The sequence below is a fragment of the Budorcas taxicolor genome, chromosome 20, assembly GCF_023091745.1.
Source record: "Budorcas taxicolor isolate Tak-1 chromosome 20, Takin1.1, whole genome shotgun sequence".
In the NCBI taxonomy this organism is placed as follows: Eukaryota; Metazoa; Chordata; class Mammalia; order Artiodactyla; family Bovidae; genus Budorcas; species Budorcas taxicolor.
The window spans coordinates 28548922-28571960 of NC_068929.1; the positions used below are offsets into that span (position 1 = coordinate 28548922).

A 23039-nucleotide genomic window follows, 5' to 3' on the forward strand; every position below is an offset into this window, starting at 1 on the left:
CCAAAGCGGAAATGATGCTTGATAGCAGATATGATGGCAATGAAAGTCATCTGATTCTGTACAGAACAATATTGCATAGGAAATGGAATGTTAGGTCCATGTATCAAAGTAAGTTGGACATGGTCAAGTAAGTAGGAAGAGTGAGCATTGACATTTTAGGAGTTAGTTGAACTAAAATGGGCTGAAGAATGGGCATATTTAATTCAAATGACCAGTATATCTACTAATGTGGGCAAGAATCCTTTAGAAGTAATGTTAAAGCTCTCATAGTCAAGAAAAGAGTCTGAAATGCAGTGCTTGGGTACAGTCTCAAAAATGACAGAATGGTCTCTGTTTGTTTCCAAGGCAAACCATTCAGCATCACAATAATCCAAGTCTGTGCCCTAACCACTAATGCCAAAGAAGCTGAAGTTGAATGGTTCTATGAAGACCTACAAGACCTTCTACAACTAACACCAAAAAGCAATGTCCTTTCATTGTAGGGGATTGGAATGCAAAAGTAGGAATTCAAGAGATACCTGGAGAATCAGGCAAGATTGGCCTTGGAGTACAAAATGAAGCAGGGGAGATGTTAACCAAGTTTTACCAAGAGAACACACTGGTCATAGCAAATACCCTCTTCTAATAGCACAAGAGATGACTCTATACATGGACATCATCAGATGTTCAATATTGAAACTAAATTGATTATATTCTTTGCAGCCAAAGTTGGAGAAACTCTATACAGTCAGCAAAAGAAGACTTGGAGCTGACTGTGGCTCAGATCATCAGTTCCTTATTGCAAAATTTAGACTTAAATTTAAGAAAGTAGGGAAAACCGCTAGACCATTAATATATGACCTAAATCAAATCCCATGTGATTATACAGTGGAGATGACAAGTGGATTCAGGGATTAGATCTGGTAGAGTGCCTGAAGAACTATAGATGGAGATTCATAACATTGTCCTGGAAGCAGTGACCAAAACCATCCCACACAAAAAAATGCAAGAAGGCAAAGTGTTTGTCTGAGAAGGCCTTACAAATAGCTGAGAAGATAAGAGAAATGAAAGACAAAGGAGAACGGGAAAAATATAACAATGGAATGCAGAGTTCCAGAGAATAGCAGGGAGAGATAAGAAAATCTTCTTAAGTGAACATACAGAGCTATGGCTCAGAGGGTAAAGCATCTGCCTGCAATGCCAGAGACCCACGTTAAATCCCTGGGTTGGGAAGATCTCCTGGAGAAGGAAATGGCAACCCACTCTAGTACTCTTGCCTGGAAAATCCCATGGACAGAGAAGCCTGGTAGGCTACAACACAGTTGTACACAACTGAGCGAATTCACTTCACTTCTTAAGTGAACAATGCAAAGAAATAGAGGAAAACGATAGGATGGGAAAGACTAGAAAACTCTTGAAGAAAATTGGAGATACTAAGTAAACATTTAATGTAAAGATGGGCATGGTACAGGACCTAACAGAAGCAGAAGATATTAAGAAAAAGTGACAAGAATACACAGAAGAACTATACGAAAAAGGTCTTAATGACTCAGATAACCACAATGATGTGGTTACTCACCTAGAGTCATACATCCTGGAGTGTGAAGTCAAGTGGGCCTTAGGAAGCATTACTATCAACAAAGCTAGTGGAGGTGATGGAATTCTAGCTGAGCTATTTCAGATCCTAAAAGATGATTCTGTTAAAGTGCTGCATTCAATATGCCAGCAAATTTAGAAAACTCAGCAGTGGCCACAGGACCAGGAAAGGTTAGTTTTCATTCTAATCCTTAAGAAAGAACAATGCCGAAGAATGTTCAAATTATAGTACAACTGCACTCATTTCACATGCTAGCAAAGTAATGCTCCAAATCCTTCAAGCTATACTTCAACAGTTCCTGAACTGAGAACTTCCAGATAATGCAAACTGGATTTAGAAAAGTGAGAGAAACCAGAGATCAGATTGCCAATATCAGTTAGATCATAGAAAAAGCAAGGGAATTCCAAATCTTATTTCTGCTTCATTGACTATACTAAAGCATTGGACTGTGTGGATCACAACAAACTGTGGAAAATTCTTCAAGAGATGGAAATACCAAACCACCTTAGCTGCCTCCTGAGAAACCTGTATGCAGGCCAAGAAGCAACAGTGAGAAATGGTCACGGAACAAAAGACTGGTTCAAAATTGAGAAAGGAGTACATCAAGGCTGTTACCCTGCTTATTTAACTTCTATGTGCAGTACATCATGAGAAATACCAGGCTAGATGAATCACAGACCAGAACCAAGATTGCCGAGAGAAATGTCAGCAACCTCAGATATACAGGTGATACCACTCTAAACAGCAGAAAGCAAAGAGGAACCAAAGAGTTGCTTGATGAGGGTAAAAAGGAGTATGAAAAATCTGGCTTAAAACTCAACATTCAAAAAACAAAGATCTTGTCATCCAGTCCTGTCACTTCATGGCAAAGGGATGGGGAAAAAGTGAAAACAGTGACAGATTTTATTTTCTTGGACTCCAGAATAACTGTGGACTCTGTCAGCAGACATGAAATTAAATACACATGCTCCTTGGAAGAAAAGCTATGAAACACCCAGACAGCATATTAAAAAGCAGAGACATCACTTTGCTGATAAAGGTATCTATAGTTAAAGCTGTGATTTTTCCAGTAGTCATGTATGGATGTGAGAGTTGGACCATAAAGAAGGCTGAGCACTGAAGAATTGATGCTTTTGAATTGTGGTGCTGGAGAACTCTTGAGTGTCCCTTGGACTGCAAGGAGATCAAGCCAGTCAATTCTAAAGGAAATTAACCCTAAATATTCACTGGAAGGACTGATGCTGAAGCTGAAGCTCCAGTACTTTGGCCACCTGATGTGATGAGTCGACCTATTGAAAAAAACCCTGATTCTGGGAAAGATTGAGGGCAGGAGGAGAAGGGGGTGGCAGAGAATGAGATGGTTGAATGGTATCATCAATTTGATGGACATGAGTTTGATTGAACCAACACTGGAAGGCAGTGAATGACAGCAAAGCCTGGTGTGCCACAGTCAATAGAATCACAAAGAATTGGACATGACGTAGCAACTGAACAACAATAACAACGGTCTATAATTATTGAAACCTATATGGGCTCCTAGACCCTTTGTTTTCTTAAATTATTGAGACCTCAGAGAGTTTTTGTTTATATATAATATCTTATGTGCATGTATTGATACTTATATTTCAATATTTACTATGTACTGGAAAAGGTCAGTTTTCATCCCAATCCCAAAGAAAGGCGATGCCAAAGAACGCTCAAACTACTGCACAATTGCACTCATCTCACACGCTAGTAAAGTAATGCTTAAAATTCTCTAAGCCAGGCTTCAGCAATACATGAACCGTGAACTTCCAGATGTTCAAGCTGGTTTTAGAAAAGGTAGAGAACCAGAGATCAAATTGCCAACATCCGATATATTATCGAAAAAGCAAGAAAGTTCCAGAAAAACATCTATTTCTGCTTTATTGACTATGCCAAAACCTTTGACTGTGTGGATCACAATAAACTGAAAAATTCTGAAAGAGATGGGCATACCAGACCACCTGACCTGCCTCTTGAGAAACTTATATGCAGGTCAGGAAGCAACAGTTAGAACTGGACATGGAACAACAGGCTGGTTCCAAATAGGAAAAGGAGTACATCAAGGCTATATACTGTCACCCTGCTTATTTAACTTATTTGCAGAGTACATCCTGAGAAACGCTGGGCTGGAGGAAGCACAAGCTGGAATCAAGACTGCCAGGAGAAATATCAATAACTTCAGATATGCAGATGACTCCACCCTTATGGCAGAAAGTGAAGAAGGACTAAAGAGCTTCTTGATGAAAGAGGAGAGTAAAAAAGTTGGCTTAAAGCTCAACATTCAGAAAACTAGGATCATGGCATCTGGTCCCATCACTTCATGGCAGATATGGGGAAACAGTGGAAACAGTGGCTGACTTTATTTTTAGGGGCTCCAAAATCAGTGCAGATGGTGATTGAAGCCATGAAATTAAAAGACGCTTACTCCCTGGAAGGAAAGTTATGACCAACCTAGACAGCATATTAGAAAGCAGAGACTTTACTTTGCCAACAAAAGTCTAGTCAAAACTATGGTTTTTCCAGTAGTCATATATGAATGTGAGAGTTGGACTATAAAGAATGCTGAGCACCAAAGAATTGATGCTTTTGAACTGTGGTGTTGGAGAAGACTTTTAAGAGTCCCTTGGACTGCAAGGAGATCCAACCACTTCATCCTAAAGGAAATCAGTCCTAAATATGTAGTGAAGGACTGATGTTGAAGCTGAAACTCCAAAACTTTGGCCACCTGATATGAAGAACTGACTCATTTGAAAAGGCCCTGATGTTGGGGAAAGATTGAAGGTGGGAGGAGAAGGGGAAGACAGAGGATGAGATGGTTGAATGGCATCAGCAACTCAATTGACATGAGTTTGAGTAAACTCTGGTGACGGACAGGGAGGAGTCCATGGGGTGGCAAAGAGTCGGACACAACTGAGCAAGTGAACTGACTCTCTGACCAAGTTTTCACATTTTATTCTTTAACTAAAAAAAAAAAAGTTTCACTTTGTATTTTTTAATCATCATTTGCAATGTGGTATCTGAAAAATTCACCTCAGTGAATGTTTTTTATTCGGTAATGTTATATCCATTGATCAGTCTTGTGCTTTGAGTGTGTTTTTTTATCTATGCATGATTTTGTACATTGTACATTTTTCATTTGGGAAATATTGATAAATAAGTTAGGTAGATCTTTCAGATGTTGACACATTTTATTATAAATATCTGTTAATATCATCATCAATCTTATCATTGAGATCTTATTATCAAGATCTCTGTGAGACAAAAATTTTTCCAAAATTCTTGTTTTGGCTTGAGAACAGATTTTACCACTCAAAACAAATAGTGTCAGTTGTTTTTCTTCAAGTTTTAAGTTTACAGAATCATTTTTGAGAAAATGTCTATCAGATACTCAAGACTGAATAGAATCCTAGTTTTTCAGTTGAAACTTCAAGTAAAAATGTGGTTCCAGGAAATTACGAACAGCTAGTTTAGCTCACAGTTCAGTTGCTCCAGTGGTTATCCTCCAAACAACCAGGTGCTTTGGTGTGTAGCAGAAATGCTTTTTGTCTGCTTCTCATTTCATTTTTTTTTTTAAACTGGCACTTTTAAGAGCTGATTTGATAAAACTAAGACTTCTTACTGCTTTATTTCGTTCATTCTTAAGTGAAATTCATGCCATCCCACCCCCATCCCTACATGGTGGTCAAGGGTACAGTGACTACTAGTTTACAGCCAGTACCTATGATCATGATAGGATGCCTGCAGGTTTATTCACCTTTGTTTTGCACCATTAGTGAAAATGTCAATGTGGTGAAAATAACAAATAACATCTTGTAATTATGAAAAGAATGTTGTTCCCTGAGTCTCTAGAAAATATCTTGAGGAATAGCTACTTCTTCGGCTAGAAAATATATGGTAATTGAGTAAATCAAGTCTTGGTTATTTATTTACACATAATAATGATTTGGGGTGGGGGTGGGGCTTCTGCTCCTGAGGAAAGAGCTAGTCAAATGGCCTAAACTGACCTTTATATGCTATTTTGGGAGGTAGCTGAGGAAACCTTTGTTGGTGTTCCCTATCACTCCATTTCCATGAGCACCAGACTGACTTTTCAACAGCTTAAACCTCCTGGAATTCTTTGTCTGGGAATGTTCTCTGGCTGCTGGAGCCTGGTCTGCCTGAGTGCCCTGGGCAAAGCCAAATAAATTAAAATAATATAGAAAATTCAGTTATTCAGTTGCACTGGCTACATTTCAAGGGCTCAGTAGCCACATGTAGTTAGCCTAACCCTAGCCTCTTAATTTAATATGAGGGAACTGAGCTTTTTTGTGGAGGAGGGGATGCTACAAATAACAAAATTGTCTTCTAAAATTGGCTTGAATAATTGGCGTTTAGTGTGCTCAAAGAACGAGTCCTCATAATTTAGGGGATAGGTTCTGCTGCTCCGCACTGTTCTCAAAGATCCAGGCTCTTTCTGTCTTGCCATTCTGACATCCTCAACATAGTGGTATGTCTCCTTCAAAGCTGTTAGAAGACTAGCAGTATTCAAAGCATCACCCACCCACCTAATGAAATCTAAACACTGGAAGAAAAAGGCAGCTCTCTTTGGGCATCATTCTTGTTGTTGAGGAGCAAAATCTTTCAAGAAGCTCCTAGCAGACTTTTGTTGAGTCCCGTTTCACCAGAACTGACTCATATGCCCATGTGGCCGGAGAGAGGCTGGGAGTACCAGTCCCTGGTGTTTTTAACCTCTATAATGATAGAATGGCTCTGCTGGAATGTGAGTGCTATGAAGACTGAAAGTCTGGTCTGGTTTTGTTTCATTCTATGTCCCCAGCACCTAAGTTAGTATCTGATGCTGAGTAGATAGCTCTTGTTTTTGTCGTTCCATTGTTAAGTTGTGTTGCGCTGCAGCACACCAGGCTTCCCTGTCCTACTATCTCCCGGAGTTTGCTCAAACTTATATCCTTTGAGTCGGTGATGCCATCTAACCATCTCATCCTCTTGTCTCCTTCTCCTCCTGCCCTCAGTCTTCGTCAGCATCAGGGTCTTTTCCAGTGAGTCGGCTCTTTGCATCAGATGGTAAAAATATTGGAGTTTCAGTTTCAGCATCAGTCCTTCCAATGAATACTTAGGATTGATATCTTTTAGAGAAATTAATTGAACAAGTCCGTGGTGTGCCATAGAAATGAACCTGCCATGGAGGACTTTATGCTCCTGTCTTCTCTCTCTTGTTGTGATGCCTTGAACCAGGCTGTTGTGATTGATTGCTCTCAGAATTAGCTGTTACGTGTCCGACTTGGGTAATGAGAATATTCGGCAACATCTTCTACCCAATCCCTCTACTGTTTAACCCCCTCATTTGGTTTTTAATTTAAAAGAAGAAAATATAGATCAGGTTTCAGTTTAGTATTTATCCTTTTTATATAACAATTGTAATTTCAGGGACACAGAGCAAGCAGTTTCCAATCATTAAAATAAGAGTGGGCTCTAACTGCTGTTGGATACTATGTCCTGTGTGCATTACCCTGTGTAGATTTGCTTTGTGAGTTAGGAAGGCTGAGATGTGGGCATCAAACACGTGTTCTGAATTTCCCTAGTTAGGCTCACATCTCAAAGCACCTGGCAGCTGGGTGGATGACAACATCCATTTCTTATTTGAATCTGGTAACTGAACTGAGGCCACTCGGCTGGACTAACCAGCTGTATCCCACCCATCACCCTGTGCTGGTTTACATGGCCCTGATCTGTATTGAAGCTGCTGCTGACTGAAGCTATTGTGTAGAAGGCTGAAATGGAACTTAGAATTCCAAGCTCAGAGCTTGTAATGAAAGTCAGAAATGCTAAGGTTGAGCAGATGTGGCTTAAAGATTAAAGAAAAAGTTCTTTCAGTTTTAATAATAATGTATTCATATATTATGTCATACACAGGGCATTCTTTAAAGTTGTGGTATTTGTCTTTGGATTTGTTTCATCTACCAAGACAGCCCTAGGATTGTCATTTCATCTCACTAGGTGACTTATGTGCTCCAAAATATGACAGATGAAAACACTTCACGAGTTGGTGTTCTAGTATGTTCCATGCATTTCTACTGGACAGGTTCCATTAAAACATGCATCTGGTTTTCTTTTTGTTATACTTGACTCACTGAAGTGAAAGTGAAAGTTGCCTAGTCGTGTCCGACTCTTTGTGACCCCATGGACTATACAGTCCATAGAATTCTCCAGGCCAGAATACTGGAGTGGGTAGCCATTCTCTTCTCCAGGGGATCTTCCCAACCCAGGGATCGAACCCAGGTCTTCCACATTTCAGGCAGATTCTTTACCAGCTGAGCCACCAGGGAAGCCCAAGAATATTGGAGTGGATAGCCTATCCCTTCTTCAGCGGATCTTCCTGACCCAGGAATCGAACCCAGGAACCTGATCCAGGAGTCCGCATTGCAGGCAGATTCTTTACCAGCTGAGCTACCAGGGAAGCCCTTGACTCCCTGGATACTCTCCAATTATATGGCCATGTTTTCTTCCTCTCATACAGTTGCAGGCCTCATTTCTGATCAAGATTACTTTACAAGCTTTGAGCGTTTGAGCTAAGAGGAATAATGGCTTTCTAAATACTTCTTATAGGTTGTAGCTCAGTGACTTGTATAGAATAGGCACTTAATAATACTATTCGTTCAATTAATTGGTTGGGAAATGTTCTTGGACAGGTTCCCACTCTGAGCATTAATATGTATAAGCACTGAGGTACCTTTTATTCTAACAGGTTCCGTTCCCTCTCCCCACCCTGCCTTAGCTTATGTGGTAGTAGAGTTCTTTATTGGGCTTTGTCACTTTTGTAGTCAATGATCCTTCTATTTCAATCACGCTAGACCTAAATATATTCCTAGTTGCTCAGCCTTGGACATAATATAAAATTGGACACATTTTATTGATAAAATGAGAGTGATAAAAACACCTACTTCATAAGACTATCATGGCTAATGAATTAATACATGTAAACACTTCGTACAACCAACAGTTATTTCAGAACTGTAGTTGGTCAACCTCAGCTATTGGTTGGCTATAGATACAAAAGTTTGGTGAAATCAGTGAAAGCATTCTGTGAGCAGTAATGAGCTCTATGGAATATACCTTATGATAAGGTATGTTGCATATATTCTTATTATATTAAAATTGTGCTCTACACATCATTTTTGTTGGTAAAATTTATAAAAAGCTTGTGTATGGATACATGTGCACACAGCATTTTTGTTGTTTTACACATTTACCACCAGGTAATACTGTCTCTACTTTTGTTCTTCAAGCTTATGGATGTTTCTCTCTCATATGGATAATGTCTGGATGTAGCCTGTAGCAGATGCTGTTGATATCCTACCCAGATCTCCTTTATTGGGCCAGTGCCTCCATCTCCCAGCTGCTGCGGGTATTGGCTGCTAATGACTCACACCTGTACCCTTCTCCAGAGGCCTGCCCTTGGCTGACAGTAATTGCCTCAACGAAATATATTGCGGAGATTATGAGATCATGCCCCACCACCCTCTCTGTTCCCTAGGGATGACTCATAGCCAATGACTATTCAGGAGTAAAACAGCCCAGCCCCCTTGCCTTTTGGACTGGGTGACTTCCTCAGTTCAGTCCACACTCTAGAATGCCTCACTGGATCAGGCTGAGGCTAGATTTCTGAAACCATATCTTTGCATGGTCCCTTTCTGCTTTCACTCCAGTTTCTCCTGACAGAACTCTGCATATACTCAAGTGTGTAAGAGACACATCTCAGGCTCTGCATGTAGGGAACTTGACCTAAGATATGCTAATTTCAGTGCCACTGTTGTTTTCTTAGTTCTACCATCACTTATGAAACTAATTAACTATGTATTAAATAATCTCTAGCATAAATTGAAAGTGAAGGAGGAGAGTGAAAAAGTTGGCTTAAAGCTCAACATTCAGAAAACGAAGATCATGGCATCTGGTCCCATCACTTCATGGGAAATAGATGGGGAAACAGTGGAAACAGTGTCAGACTTTATTTTTTGGGGGTTCCAAAATCACTGCAGATGAGGACTGCAGCCATGAAATTAAAAGACGCTTACTCCTTGGAAGAAAAGTTATGACCAACCTAGATAGCATATTAAAAAGCAGAGACATTACTTTGCCAACAAAGGTCCATCTGGTCAAGGCTATGGTTTTTCCAGTGGTCATGTATGGATGTGAGAGTGGGACAGTGAAGAAAGCTGAGCACTGAAGAATTGATGCTTTTGAACTGTGGTGTTGGAGAAGACTCTTGAGAGTCTCTTGGACTGCAAGGAGATCCAACCAGTCCATTCTAAAGGAGATCAGTCCTGGGTGTTCATTGGAAGGACTGATGTTGAAGCTGAAACTCCAGTACTTTGGCCACCTCATGTGAAGAGTTAATTCATTGGAAAAGACCCTAATGCTGGGAAGGATTGGGGACAGGAGGAGACGGGGACGACTGAGGATGAGATGGCTGGATGGCATCACTGACTCGATGGACAGGGGTTTGGGTGGACTCCAGGAGTTGGTGATGGACAGGGAGGCCTGGTGTGCTGCCACTCATGGGGTCACAAAGAGTCGGACATGACTGAGCAACTGAACTGAGCATAAATTTCCTCTCCTTGTTTTGTTTTCTTGGTTGGATAGGCATCAACCCTGCTTGTATCCTCTGTCTTTGCATATTTAAGGTTCAGTTCAGTCTCTTCGTTCTGTCTAACTCTGCAATCCCATGGACTGCAGCACACCAGGCTTCCCTGTTCATCACCAACTCCCAGACCTTTCTCAAACTCTTGTCCATCAAGTCGGTGATGCCATCCAACCATCTCATCCTCTGTCATCCCCCTCTCCTCCCACTTTCAATCTTTCCCATCATCAGGGTCTTTTCCAGTGAGTCAGTTCTTCATATCAGGTGGCCAAAGTATTGGCGCTTCAGCTTCAACATCAGTCCTTCTAGTGAAAACCCAGGACTGATTTCCTTTAGGATGGACTGGTTGGATCTCCTTGCTGTCCAAAGGACTCTCAAGAGTCTTTTCCAACACCACAGTTCAAAAGCATCAATTATTCGGCACTCAGCTTTCTTTTTAGTACAACTCTCACATCCATTCATGACTACTGGGGAAACCATAACTTTGACTAGATGGACCCTTGTTGATAATGTCTCTGCTTTTTGGTAGGTTGTCTAAGTTGGTCATACCTTTTCTTCCAAGGAGCAAGCATCTTTTAATTGCATGGCTGCAGTCACCATCTGCAGTGACTTTGGAGCCCAAGAAAATAAATTCTGTCACTGTTTTCATTGTATCCCCATCTATTTTCCATGAAGTGATGGCACCGGATACCATGATCTTAGTTTTTTGAATGTTGAGTTTTAAGCCAGCATCTTCTCTCTCCTCTTTCACTTTCACCAAATGCTCTGTATTTCCTCTTCACTTTCTGCCATAAAGATGGTGTAACCTGCATATCTGAGGTTACTGATATTTCTCCCTGCAGTATTGATTCCATGTCCAGTTCTAACTGTTGCTTCTTGACCTGCATACTGATTTCTCAGAAGGCAGTAAGGTGGTTTGCTATTCCCATCTCTTGAAGAATTTTCCATAGTTTGTTATGATCCACACAAAGGCTTTGGAATAGTCCATGAAGCAGATGTTTTTCTGGAATTCTCTTGCTTCCCTATGATGCATCGGATGTTGGCAATTTGATCTCAGGTTCCTCTGCCTTTTCGAAATCCAGCTTGTATGTCCGGAAGTTCTCAGTTCATGTACTGTTGAAGCCTAGCTTGAAGAATTTCGAGCACTACTTTGCTAGCCTGTGCCATGAGTACAGTTGTGGTAGTCTGAACATTCTTTGGCTTGCCTTTCTTTCGGATTGGAATGAAAACTGACCTTTCCAGGCTTTTGGCCACTTTCGGGTTTTCTAAATTTGCTGATATATTGAGTCAGTGCTTGTACAGCATTATCTTTTAGGATTTGAAATAGCTCAGCTGAAATTCCATCACCTCCACTAGCTTTGTTTGTAGTGATGCTTCCTAAGGCCGACTTGACTTCACACTCCAGAATGTCTGGCTCTAGGTGACTGATCACACCATCATGGTTATCTGGGTCATTAAGATCTTTTTTGTATAGTCTTCTGTGTATTCTTGCCACCTCGTCTTAATGTCTTCAGCTTCTGTTAGGTCCATACCGTTTCTGTTCTTTATTGCACCCATCTTTGCATGAAATGTTCCTTGGTATCTCTAATTTTCTTGAAAAGATCTCTAGTCTAGATATTTAAGGTTATTCAACATCAAATTTCCTTGATCTTAATGTTTACCTGGTTATTTTTATACAGTATTATAATGAATACTCCAGATTTTAGAATCTCAAAATAAGTTTCAAAGCCTAATTCAATTATACCTCCCTGTTAAATTTTGTTGTGAGAGTTACCTGAGCTGTTTTTTCAACAATACTTAGTTCTGTGCCTGGAATGTAGAAGTGGTTAATAAATGGTAGCCGTTTGATTGATATTACTCTTAGAGACTTGCCCAGACTGAACAGATGACTCATCCTTTACTCCCAGAGAACCCTAATATGTCCCTTTATAATCTTTCCTCTTCTCCGTGTTATCCCATGGTAAATTGGCTCTCCCGGGGAAGAAAAGACCTGACAGATAGCTTTTCCTGATTTTTCTTGGGGAAAATACTCCTGCACTGTCCATTTCCAAGCTACCAAAATGATTTCACTGAACTAAGTTTGAGAAGAGTCACACATTTTACTCTTAGCAGCCAGTACACACCAGTCCCAGTCTCTGCTCTGAATTCCTAACTCTAAGCACACTAGATCCACCATAGAAGCTAGGTGTTCCGTAGATGACTAAAATATAGTTTTTAACTAGTCATAACTTGATTATATGTATGAAATTGGTAAAATTCCTTGATATCAAATTTTTGTTAACCCATAACTTGTATTGGTTATATAGCTCCACCCCTCCACCCCCCCTCCCCACATGCATGCATGCATGCATACACACGTACAAATTGCAGATGCTATTCATGAATCAAGGAAAAGGAATTATTCATCATGATATAGTGGGAAATACCCATGCCTTCCCTGAGCAAGTTGTCTACTTACTCAGACGCAGACCTCAAGTTTGTGATTTACTGTATACATCAGTGGAGCGTAGTCACTTCACCTCTCTTATCCCCAGTTTCCTCAGAGTTGGAAGCCTAATTAGTATATAATTCCATTTCCTTCTTCCCTCATTTTCCTCATTCTTGTATCAAACTTGTAAATTGTGCTAGATGTTTGAAACACAATAAGGAATAAGACTTGGCCCTGGCTGACGAGAATCTTCCTGTCTCATTTTATGAATATCCACCTCACTGAGGCCATGAGTGTGCGTGCATGCTCAGTCATATCTGACTCTATGGGACTCTATGGACTGTAGCCCACCAGGCTCCTCTGTCTGTGGAATTTTCCAGGCAAGAATATTGGAGTGGGTTGCAATTTCCTTTTCCAGGGGATCTTCCTGACCCAGGGATCTAAACCCACATCTCTTGTGTCTTCTGCGTTGACTGGTAGATTCTTGCCAAATGGAGTTATGCAAATATGCCAAAGGCCAAGATTTTACTTCATCAAGAGTTTAGCACTTTGACACATAAGGTATTGTCCTAATAGCTTTCTGTTTAAATTAAACAAGGTTGCCCTGATCACTAAGTGGTTCTCTTACTGATGTTAATGGTATGGAGAGAAGCCTTGGTGAACAGCTTTGTTATTCTGCTCTCTGAGTTAGGCTCAGACTCAGTTTATAGAGAGGGTAGTTTATTCAGGACTATTAAGCAAATCTTTAAACATTCTTTTGAGTTTAAGAAGTACTTAGCCTGATTCTTTCTTCCATATTTTGATAAGAAAGGCATGAAGAATGACTATTAAACTTTTGTGTTCTCCTTCAAGGCTGTATCCACCCATTGACTCCAATGCCTTTGTTGTCATCAAATGTGATCTCTGCACTTAATTTTCAAAGCAATGTTGGTGTCCAATAGGAAATTATTGTTGGGAACATTTTTCATGTTGCTGAAAGCTATTTTTAAAATGAGAATTTGTTTTGTTTTTGACAGGGGCTGATAATATCCGGAAATACTGGAGCCGCTACTACCAAGGATCTCAAGGGGTAATATTTGTATTAGACAGTGCCTCTTCAGAAGATGATTTAGAGACTGCTAGAAATGAACTGCACTCAGCTCTTCAGCACCCACAATTATGCACTTTACCCTTTTTAATACTGGCCAATCATCAAGACAAGCCAGCTGCTCGATCAGTACAAGAGGTATGTCTCACGAAGGTAACAACTCTTGGTCTGTCTGTCTGTTGCACTTGTGCTGCCATGCTGGAATCTGAAAAAATTCCTGTAATTAGAGATATGCTGGTTATACTGTTTCTCAACATGAAATTTTAGGTTATGGAAAAAGAAAGCCTGTATTAATCTTATGGACATTATTATTCATACCTCTAATCCCACTTTGAGATCATAGGTGGTTTTTTTTTTTTAACCATTTAGCAAAAGTTAGAGGATTTATCTGAAGATATTTCTCATCTATTTCTGAGGGCTAAAGGTCTGGTTATTTAACTTTTGTTTTTTTAGCCAACCAGCTTACTTAGTTCATTCTTCTTTTTAAGGAAGGCATCATGTGTGTTACCAGGCATCATTTGCCCTCAGATGTCATGTTGTTGTCCCCTGTAATGCCCTCTATTCACTAGAAGCAGTGGGTACTATTCTGTAATCAGCGAGGCTGAAAATTGATGTCTTATCTTGCAAGTTCCATGCCACCGAATACCTTTTAATATGGACCCATTCTTTATCTTCCATATTTCATTTCATTTCTTAGCTTGTATCTCTCCTATAAAAGCATGAGACTAATTGTGGGCAGATAACCACGGTCTCAGCAGAGTTTCTGACTCATGGTACTAAAGTAATAAGATACATGAATAGCTTTCAAAACTTAAATGATAGTGAAGTTTAACCTTCAGTACAGTGAAATCTAAACTTTTGATGTACTCCTTTTCACCTGTAACTCTCAAGGATGTTCTATCACCACCACCTCCCCCTACTTGAAAAGTTCTGTGCTTTTCTTCTATTGACTTTAGAATAATAGAAGCCACACTGCCCTTTAGTCTGAAAAACAGATGAGGAGCCAAGCATATAACGTGTTCTAATTCCAGATTCCCTCCCACTTTGAGTGAGACCTGTTGGCAGATAGCTTTGTCCTTGTGCCTGCTTTCTTACCTGTGAAATGGGAATAATGTGATTCTTTTTTAATGAGAAGTGAGTGGGATTAATTTCCTAATTCACTTTGAAGTGTACTAAGTGTAGGAGGTACGATATACAGAGTATTTTCATTTATTTTAGGAAAACAGTAAAGAAGGCAAGGATTTCTTATTAAACAGAGCTTATATGTATCTTTAGTTGCCTTATTCAGCATTAAGTGGTGCTAACCTTTTTTAGATATTGTGAAATACCATACAGATAATATTAAATGATTAAGATTAAAAAAAATACAAATCTATTCAAACAATCAGCGATGTACAGATCTTCAGCATTGTAATTGTGGTGCCTTCCTGATTGCTTGTTAAGACCTCAGGTACATTTTTTAACCTCTTAACACCAGTTTTTCTGTCTGTAAAACAGATGTAATAGTATAATGATGGTTAGTTATAAATGTTAGATTAGTTTATGATTATAAGGTGATTTGCTGAAAAGGCACTGATATCCTTAGATTTACTGTGGAAAATATGAATATATTACAGAATATACATAGACAATATAACATCTTGTGTGTTACTAATACCTGTTTAATAACACATTATGTGTAGTAATACATAGATGTATTTATACATGAATAAATATAGGTTATGATATGAAATAGATACTATGTAACACTTCAAATCACTTTAAAGACATGTGCTATAGCTGAAAAGATTTTATTTTGGTTTTTTTGAAAAAAATATTTGTTTTTATTTATTTATTTAACTGTGTTGGGTCTTAGTTGCAGCATGTGGTATCTACTTCCCTGACCAGGGGTCGAACCCCTGGCCCCCTGCGTTGGGAGCATGGAGCCCCAGCCACCGGACCACCAGGGAAGTCCCCTATTTTGCTTTTAAATTAGAAGCTGTTTATATGTTTCCATAGACATCAAAAAAATGAAGCTAATGTGTTCCATAAACCTAACATATGACTCATAGTAATCCTCCTTAGGAATTAAAGACTGCTACACTGAATAAAGGAAGCTTGTAACAATTAATTGCTTAAGAGTATACCATGTGATTGTTGGCTGGCTGCCTCTTCTAGGAAGAGGACAGCTATCTAACGTCTGTCACTTCAAATTTTTGTTGAGATGAGACAGAACCGAGAATACACTCGCCTGACAATTCATTTTTTCAGATAGAAGAGGTTATGAATGTAGGGTAATCATAGATATACTTTGAAAATTATTCTAAGCTTGTATATACTGGAGCATATGTGTCTTTGACTTTCCTTTTTATTCATATCCATTTAAAATGAATTTTCTACAAAATTTCCACTTGTGATGGGATTTGCAAATGCCGTTTTGAAGACTGCTCTAAGCATTTCCCTGTGATTACATACACACATACTGCACCGGGTGCATGTTTATGTTGTAGACTGCCCTAATTGAATTCATGGACAAATTCCATTGCAGATCTTGAACTTGAGACACAGTGAAGTGCTCAAACCTACTTTGAATTTGAGAGAGAAAAAAATGGAAGCTTCCTATTTTCCCCATTGCTTGTAAGACAGAGGTTCCTCCATGTAGTATTATGATGCTTTCCTGAAATACTCCTAGGAATGTTTTAGGAATTAATACCTTTTGGTTAGCATAAAAATGGAATTATGAAAATAAATCTTAAAAGTTTTATAAACAGTAACCTCAAAATTGTTGGGAGTAGGCATAAATAGAAGAGGACAGAGAAGATTAAGAAGTAAACAGAGTTACATGTTATTAGAAATGGGTTGAGAAGTGGTCATCTGTTTATTACTTCCTTTCCTGAGCCTAAAGGTATTACGTGTCCCTTGCTTTGTTGCGTATAAACATTTCTACTCATTTCTACCTGCTAATTTGTGTGCACTAATTGCCAGATGCTAAAAAGATGATGTTTTACTCTGCAAAATACCTGTGTATTTTAGGTAAAATTCTGTCCTTTCAGGATCAGGGAAAATGCATTCAGTTTACCAAGAAGCACAGATCAGTACTCTGATGCAGTTACAAAAAATGAGGCATAGAGGCTCATCAATTCTTTCCCTACTCTCATTGAAATTATTGCATTGTGTGCTTAATGTATTTGCAAAAAACTTGCAGTTATTTACCCTATCACTTAGGTAAAACTGTAAGAATTAATTTATCATTTAAGAAGAATATCAGTTCACTCTTGAGCTTAGAAACTGGTAGGAGCTGGTGAAAACCATAGGAGAAAACTGAATTATCACTAGGATTCCTACAGAGGGTGAAAATCCTCAGGAAGTTATATATTTAGTTCCTCCCTCTGCAATGAAAGTTTTGCTAGGTTTGTGTTGAGAACTAAGATAGGAACAATGGTTAAAATTATGGTGTAACCTACAGATAAAGAGCAACATGCCCCATTATTTTGTTGCTTTTTTAGAAAGCAAGTGGAGTCTTGTGCATCGCATAGTTTTCCTTTCTGTAATATATCTACTTGGTAATGATCTGTGTTTAACTTACCAGAATTTTAAGATTTTATGCCTTGAGACTGGACAGTAGAGAAAAATTTTTTTAAATAAATAAGCTTTTTTTTTGGGTAATAGCAAAACACTGGGAAAAAGGACACCCTTTACATACTGTCTGAAAGCCAAGCAGTTCTTGCAACAGATGTTTGTTGTATTCACTTTAGGGAGGTGTAGTTACCACAGTTTTCCAGAATTTACTCATATCAACTATTTCTCTCTGTAGAAAACATAATATAAAACTCTATAGTTATGTCAAGTGGCCCATTTGATTCATTAGGGAAAATTCTCATCTACCTTAAATGATAAAGCTTTCTAAAACAAGAATCATCTTAAGGGTAAATAGGTTGATTTTTTCATTTGTATTGAATTGTAATTGTATCTAATTTGTTTTACAACTCCCATAGGAGAGCATACTTCAGTTCTGAAGTTATTTAATAGATCAGGAGGATTTTATGAGAAGTTAAGTTGATAGAGTAGCCAATAAAAGTAATCCTATTTTCTTTCTACACAGTTGATTCTTTTACCTCCCAGCTTTTTAAAATCCTGTTTTCATTTTATTGGGCATTATAGTGTCTTAAAAATGGCACATTTTGTCAACATGAAAGACATGGTGTATCTTTTCTACAATCTAATCTGATCTGATATTCTTTCATATCCTTAATCCAAAAGTGCTTAACTTTTTCAGGAATAATACATCAAAAATACTGAATTAACTCAAATATTTTATATTAAAGAAAATATTAAAAAATATGAAAACTAACACAACATTGTAAATGAACTGTGAAGTGAAGTGAAAGTCACTCAGTCATGTCCCACTCTTTGCAACCTCTGGACTGTATAGTCCATGGAATTCTCCAGGCCAGAATACTGGAATGGGTAGCCTTTTGCTTCTCCAGGGGTCTTCCCAACCCAGGGATTGAACCCAGGTCTCCCACATGACAGGCGGATTCTTTACCAGCTGAGCCACCAGAGAAGCCCAAGAATACTGGAGTGGGTAGCCTATTCCTTCTCCAGTGGATCTTCCCTACCCAAGAATCGAACTGGGGTCTCCTGCATTGCAGTTGGATTCTTTACCAATGGAGCTATGAGGAAAGCCCCAAAATCAACTGTACTTCAGTTTTTAAAAATTTTAAAAAGGATATGAAAGTGTGAAACATAGAAATTTCAAGTAGAATTATAAGGTTAGATCACTGTTGGTTCCATGGCTCATTAATTGTAGCATAGGAATGTACAACTTCTAAATTAAAATATCAGCAGTAAAGTTGAAATTTATGGTTAGGCATTTCTCAATTTTTGTTCAATTGTAATTCAGTGCATTATTGTGATGTACATGCTTCCCCCATGGCTCAGTGGTAAAGCATCTGCCTGTAACGCAGGAGACTCAGGAGATGCAGATTCATTCTCTGGGTTTGGAAGATCTCCTCGGGGAGGAAATGGCAACCCACTCCAGTATTCTTGCCTGGAGAATGCCATGGACTGAGGAGCCTGGGGGGTCTACAGTCCATGGGGTCACAGAGTCAGACACAACTGACCGTGCCCGCATGCACGATGTACATAGAATGTGATGTTCTGTTTAAGAAGAATAGAAGAGTATTTGCAGGTATGTCTGTTTTCATTCCAATCCCAAAGAAAGGCTGTGCCAAACAATATTCAAACTACTGCAAAACTGCATACATCTCACACACTAGCAAAGTAATGCTCAAAATTCTCCAAGCTAGGCTTGAACAGTACGTGAACCATGAATTTCCAGATGTTCAAGTTGGATTTTGGAAAGGCAGAGGAACCGGAAATCAATTTGCCAACATTTGCTGGATCATTGAAAAAGCAAAGAGAGTTCCTGAAAAACATCTATTTCTGCTTTATTGACTACTCCAAAGCCTTTGACTGTGTGGATCACAACAAACTGTGGAAAATTTTTCAAGAGATGGGAATACAAGACCACCTGACCTACCTCTTGAGAAGTCTGTATGGAGGTCAAGAAGCAACAGTTAGAGCTGGACATGGAATAACAGAGTGGTTCCAAATCAGGAAAGAAGTATGTTGAAGCTGTATATTGTCACTGTGCTTATTTAACTTATATGCAGAGTACATCATATGAAATGCTGGACTGGATGAAGCACAAGCTGGAATCAAGATTGCCAAGAGAAATATCAATAACTTCATATATGCAGATGACACAACCCTTATGACAGAAAGTAAAGAAATACTAAAGAGCGTCTTGATGAAAGTGAAAGAGGAGAGTGAAAAAGTTGGCTTAAAACTCAACGTTCAGAAAACTAACACCATGGCATCTGATCCCATCACTTCATAGCAATGGAAACAGTGAGAGACTATTTTTTTTGGGGGGGGGGGCTCCCAAATCACTGCAGATAGTGACTGCAGTGATGAAATTAAAAGATGCTTGCTCTTTGGAAGAAAAGCTGTGACCAACCCAGTCAGCATATTAAAAAGCAGAGATACTACTTTGCCAACAAAGGTCCATCTAGTCAAGGCTATGGTTTTTCCAGTAATCATGTATGGATGTAAGAGTTGGACTATAAAGAAAGCTGAGCACCGAAGAATTGATGCTTTTGAACTGTGGTGCTGGAGAACTCTTGAGAGTCCCTTGGACAGCAAGGAGATCAAACCAGTCAATCCTAAAGGAAATCAGTCCTGAATATTCATTGGAAGGACTGATGCTGAAGCTGAAACTCCAATACTTTGGCCACGTTATGCAAAAAATTGACTCACTGGAAAAGACCCTGATGCTGGGAAAGATTGAAGGTGGGAGAAGAAGGGGATGACGGAGGAAAAGATGGTTGGATGGCATTACCAACTCAATGGACATGAGTTTGAGCAAGCTCCAGGAGTTGGTGATGAACAAGGAGGCCTGGTGTGCTGCAGTCCATGGGGTTGCAAATAGTCTGACACGACTGAGCAACTGAACTGAGCTGAACTGTAATGCTATAACCATTACTTTTTTATGCCCTTTTTTTTTTTTTTTTTGGCCCTGTTGTATATTAATGCAGTATGCAGGATCTTCGTTGTATCATGTGGTGTCTTTCACTCTAGTTGTAGTGACTGGGCTTAGTTAACTAATAGGATGTGGGATCTTAGTTCCCCTACCAGGGATTGAACTCAAGTCCTTGTATTGCAAAGCAGATGCTTAACTACTGGACCATCAGGGAATTCCCCTAGACCATGTTTTGATTATCAATATTCATCTTTTTTGAATAGTACTTTCAGTATTTACCATGTCATGAATAGTTTATTAAGTTCTCACTTGTAGTCTAGACTTTTTCTGGAAGAGAGTACTAGTATATGTTTTATGTTACTTAACTATTACATTTAATTATAATTACTTCTTTTATATAGATAATTATTTCTACATTTTGTACATTTCCCTCTTCTTACAAAGGGTCAGAGAGAGTTTAGAAAGATTAAAGTTTTGGGACACTGTTTGTAAATAATCTGCTAGTTTAAAATTTTTATATTTATACTGTTTGACAGGAGAGCAGTTCTTTTTTGGTAGTTCTATGAAGTAATGAATATCATCTCTGATTTTACATGACAGATCTTTTATTAGAAGTGCAAAGCAGTGTTTAAATCACATAAAATCCTAGCTTAATTTAGTATTACTTTCTGTATATGGAGAGAAACATGTGTGTCTCTATGTGTTTGTGGTATAATCATTGTAAAGTGTCATATACTTTAAATCTTAAGAGTCTTCCAAGTATCTTGACCTGCCTCTTGGCAGCATTTTAGAATACTGATTTGATTTCACATAGAACAGTGTACATACTTATTGTGTGAGCAGTTTGAAAACTCCCTTATGGGACATATATTTATCCTAAAATGATATGAGATACATTTATTTTTTTGTCCATCTCTTACAGATGTACTCCATTCTGTTATAGTTTAATCTTGGGGAAAGGAGAGAGTTTGGAAGTCAGTTTTCCGCTGAATGCCTTGGTGATCCCTTGAAAATGTTTACTAACTTGCAAGAGCAGCTGAATCACATTCATTTTAATAGAATCACATTCATTTTAATAGTTTGTTACACAAGTGTCATTATTATAGAGCAACTCTTGAAAACTGTTGAAATAGCCAGAATATTTTATTTAATCTACTTTCATGTGCTTTTTATATGCATTTCCCAAGAAAAATTAATTTTTATTTTTTATTTCATTGATTCTAAATCTAGCCGCATTAATCTCACCATTCTAGGGAACTCTGTGGATCTGTATTTCTTGCACCCATAGGGTAAATTTGAAAATATTCCCCGCCTGCTGAAAACAAAAGAAATTCCCATTAAGAAATATGTTACATAAGAACATTATATAACAACAGTTATCAAAATTACTTAGGTGGGATAACAAAGTAATACATTTGAAAATGTAGCAGTATATGTTCAAAAAGAATTTGTTATGTTCATTTATAAAACCTTTCTTTCCACTTTCTTCCTTTATTCAGTCACCTGTATATCTTCATTTTATGTAAAGCTGGCAAGTTTCGGAACTCAATTCTAACTTTCCCCTCCAGACGTTTCTGTGCCCAGCTCTCTCACCTCCGCCTCTGTAGTACTCTCCAGTTTCCTGGTTGTTTCCATCCCCACAGCTCCTCCCTGCCTCCCTATTCCTCAACACAGACCAGAAAAGAGCAGACTTCCTATCTGTTTTTCACGGTGCCTGTCTTAAAAGCCAGGGTCTCCTTCTAATTCCTTGTAGAATCAAATGAAACACCACAGATTTAATACGTTAATGTGCTTGGGAATTGTATTCTCTTTTTTTCTCTCTCTCATTTCAAACCACCACTTACTATTCCTGTTGCCCTAGGAAAATCACCTAAAGAGTATGTGTCACAAGAACTGCTGCTGCATACCAGTGGCTGAGACAGATGTCCTCCTTGTGACTTCTCAAGGCATCCTGGGCTTATCCTAATCATAAAAATCAGAATTAATTGCCTGTTAACTTTTGTGTATACCCTTCAAGTTCGCAGGCTCCTTGCAGGACAGGATTTCTGGTTTATGTCTCTGTGTTCGGTCTGTGTTGTTTGAATGAGTACTACCTCTGAGTCTTTCTGGATCAGCTTCCCTGTTGGCTCAATGCCGTCAGCTTTGTCTAGATTCCCCTATTCTCCTTTTACTCAGTATGACTCATCTGTTTCCATCCTTGAATATAGAGATTTTCCTTTTCCTCTGCACTAAACCCTGACCTTTGAATATTGCTCATGAACCCGATCTTCTGTGAAACCTTACCACACTGATCATGTTAATACTTTTCAAAAGCATCAATCTATTAACTGCCATATTCACAAAAGTTTGTTTTTCATGTCCTTTTATCTACTTCACTTTATTTACTTCACTGAGTACCTTGCTTACAACAGGTTGTTTTTCCTCCCAAGTTTCTCATAAAAAGTGAGGACATCTTGCCTGAATAATATTATTTTAATATGTTTTTAATTTTTGCCTGTCTTTTAACTGTATAGAGCTTATTTCACTTCCTAGCACCACAGATTATTTTTACTGCTTATATTTCTTATGTGGAGACTGGTACATGGTAAAGTTCTATGGGAACATAACTGAGATGATTTTAAAGCAATGAATTAAATTTAATAAAAAGAAATTTAGCTTTGTAAATTAATAAAAGTATTTATTATATTTGTGAAACTTTAGAAGGATTTCTTAAAATCTTACATGTAACAGTTTTTCTTCCTATACATATTTAAATATTTTATAATA

The 23039-nt window shown here is 38.6% G+C and overlaps 1 protein-coding gene across 1 annotated transcript in view; it reads left to right on the forward strand.

Moving 5' to 3' along the window:
• The window catches only part of ARL15 (ADP ribosylation factor like GTPase 15), a 461663-nt gene that overhangs the window by 224937 nt on the left and 213687 nt on the right, over positions 1-23039 (forward strand). The window contains exon 4 of the mRNA XM_052659240.1: positions 13680-13888. Coding sequence (XP_052515200.1) covers positions 13680-13888 — 209 coding nt within the window. The remainder of the gene's footprint in view (positions 1-13679; positions 13889-23039) is intronic.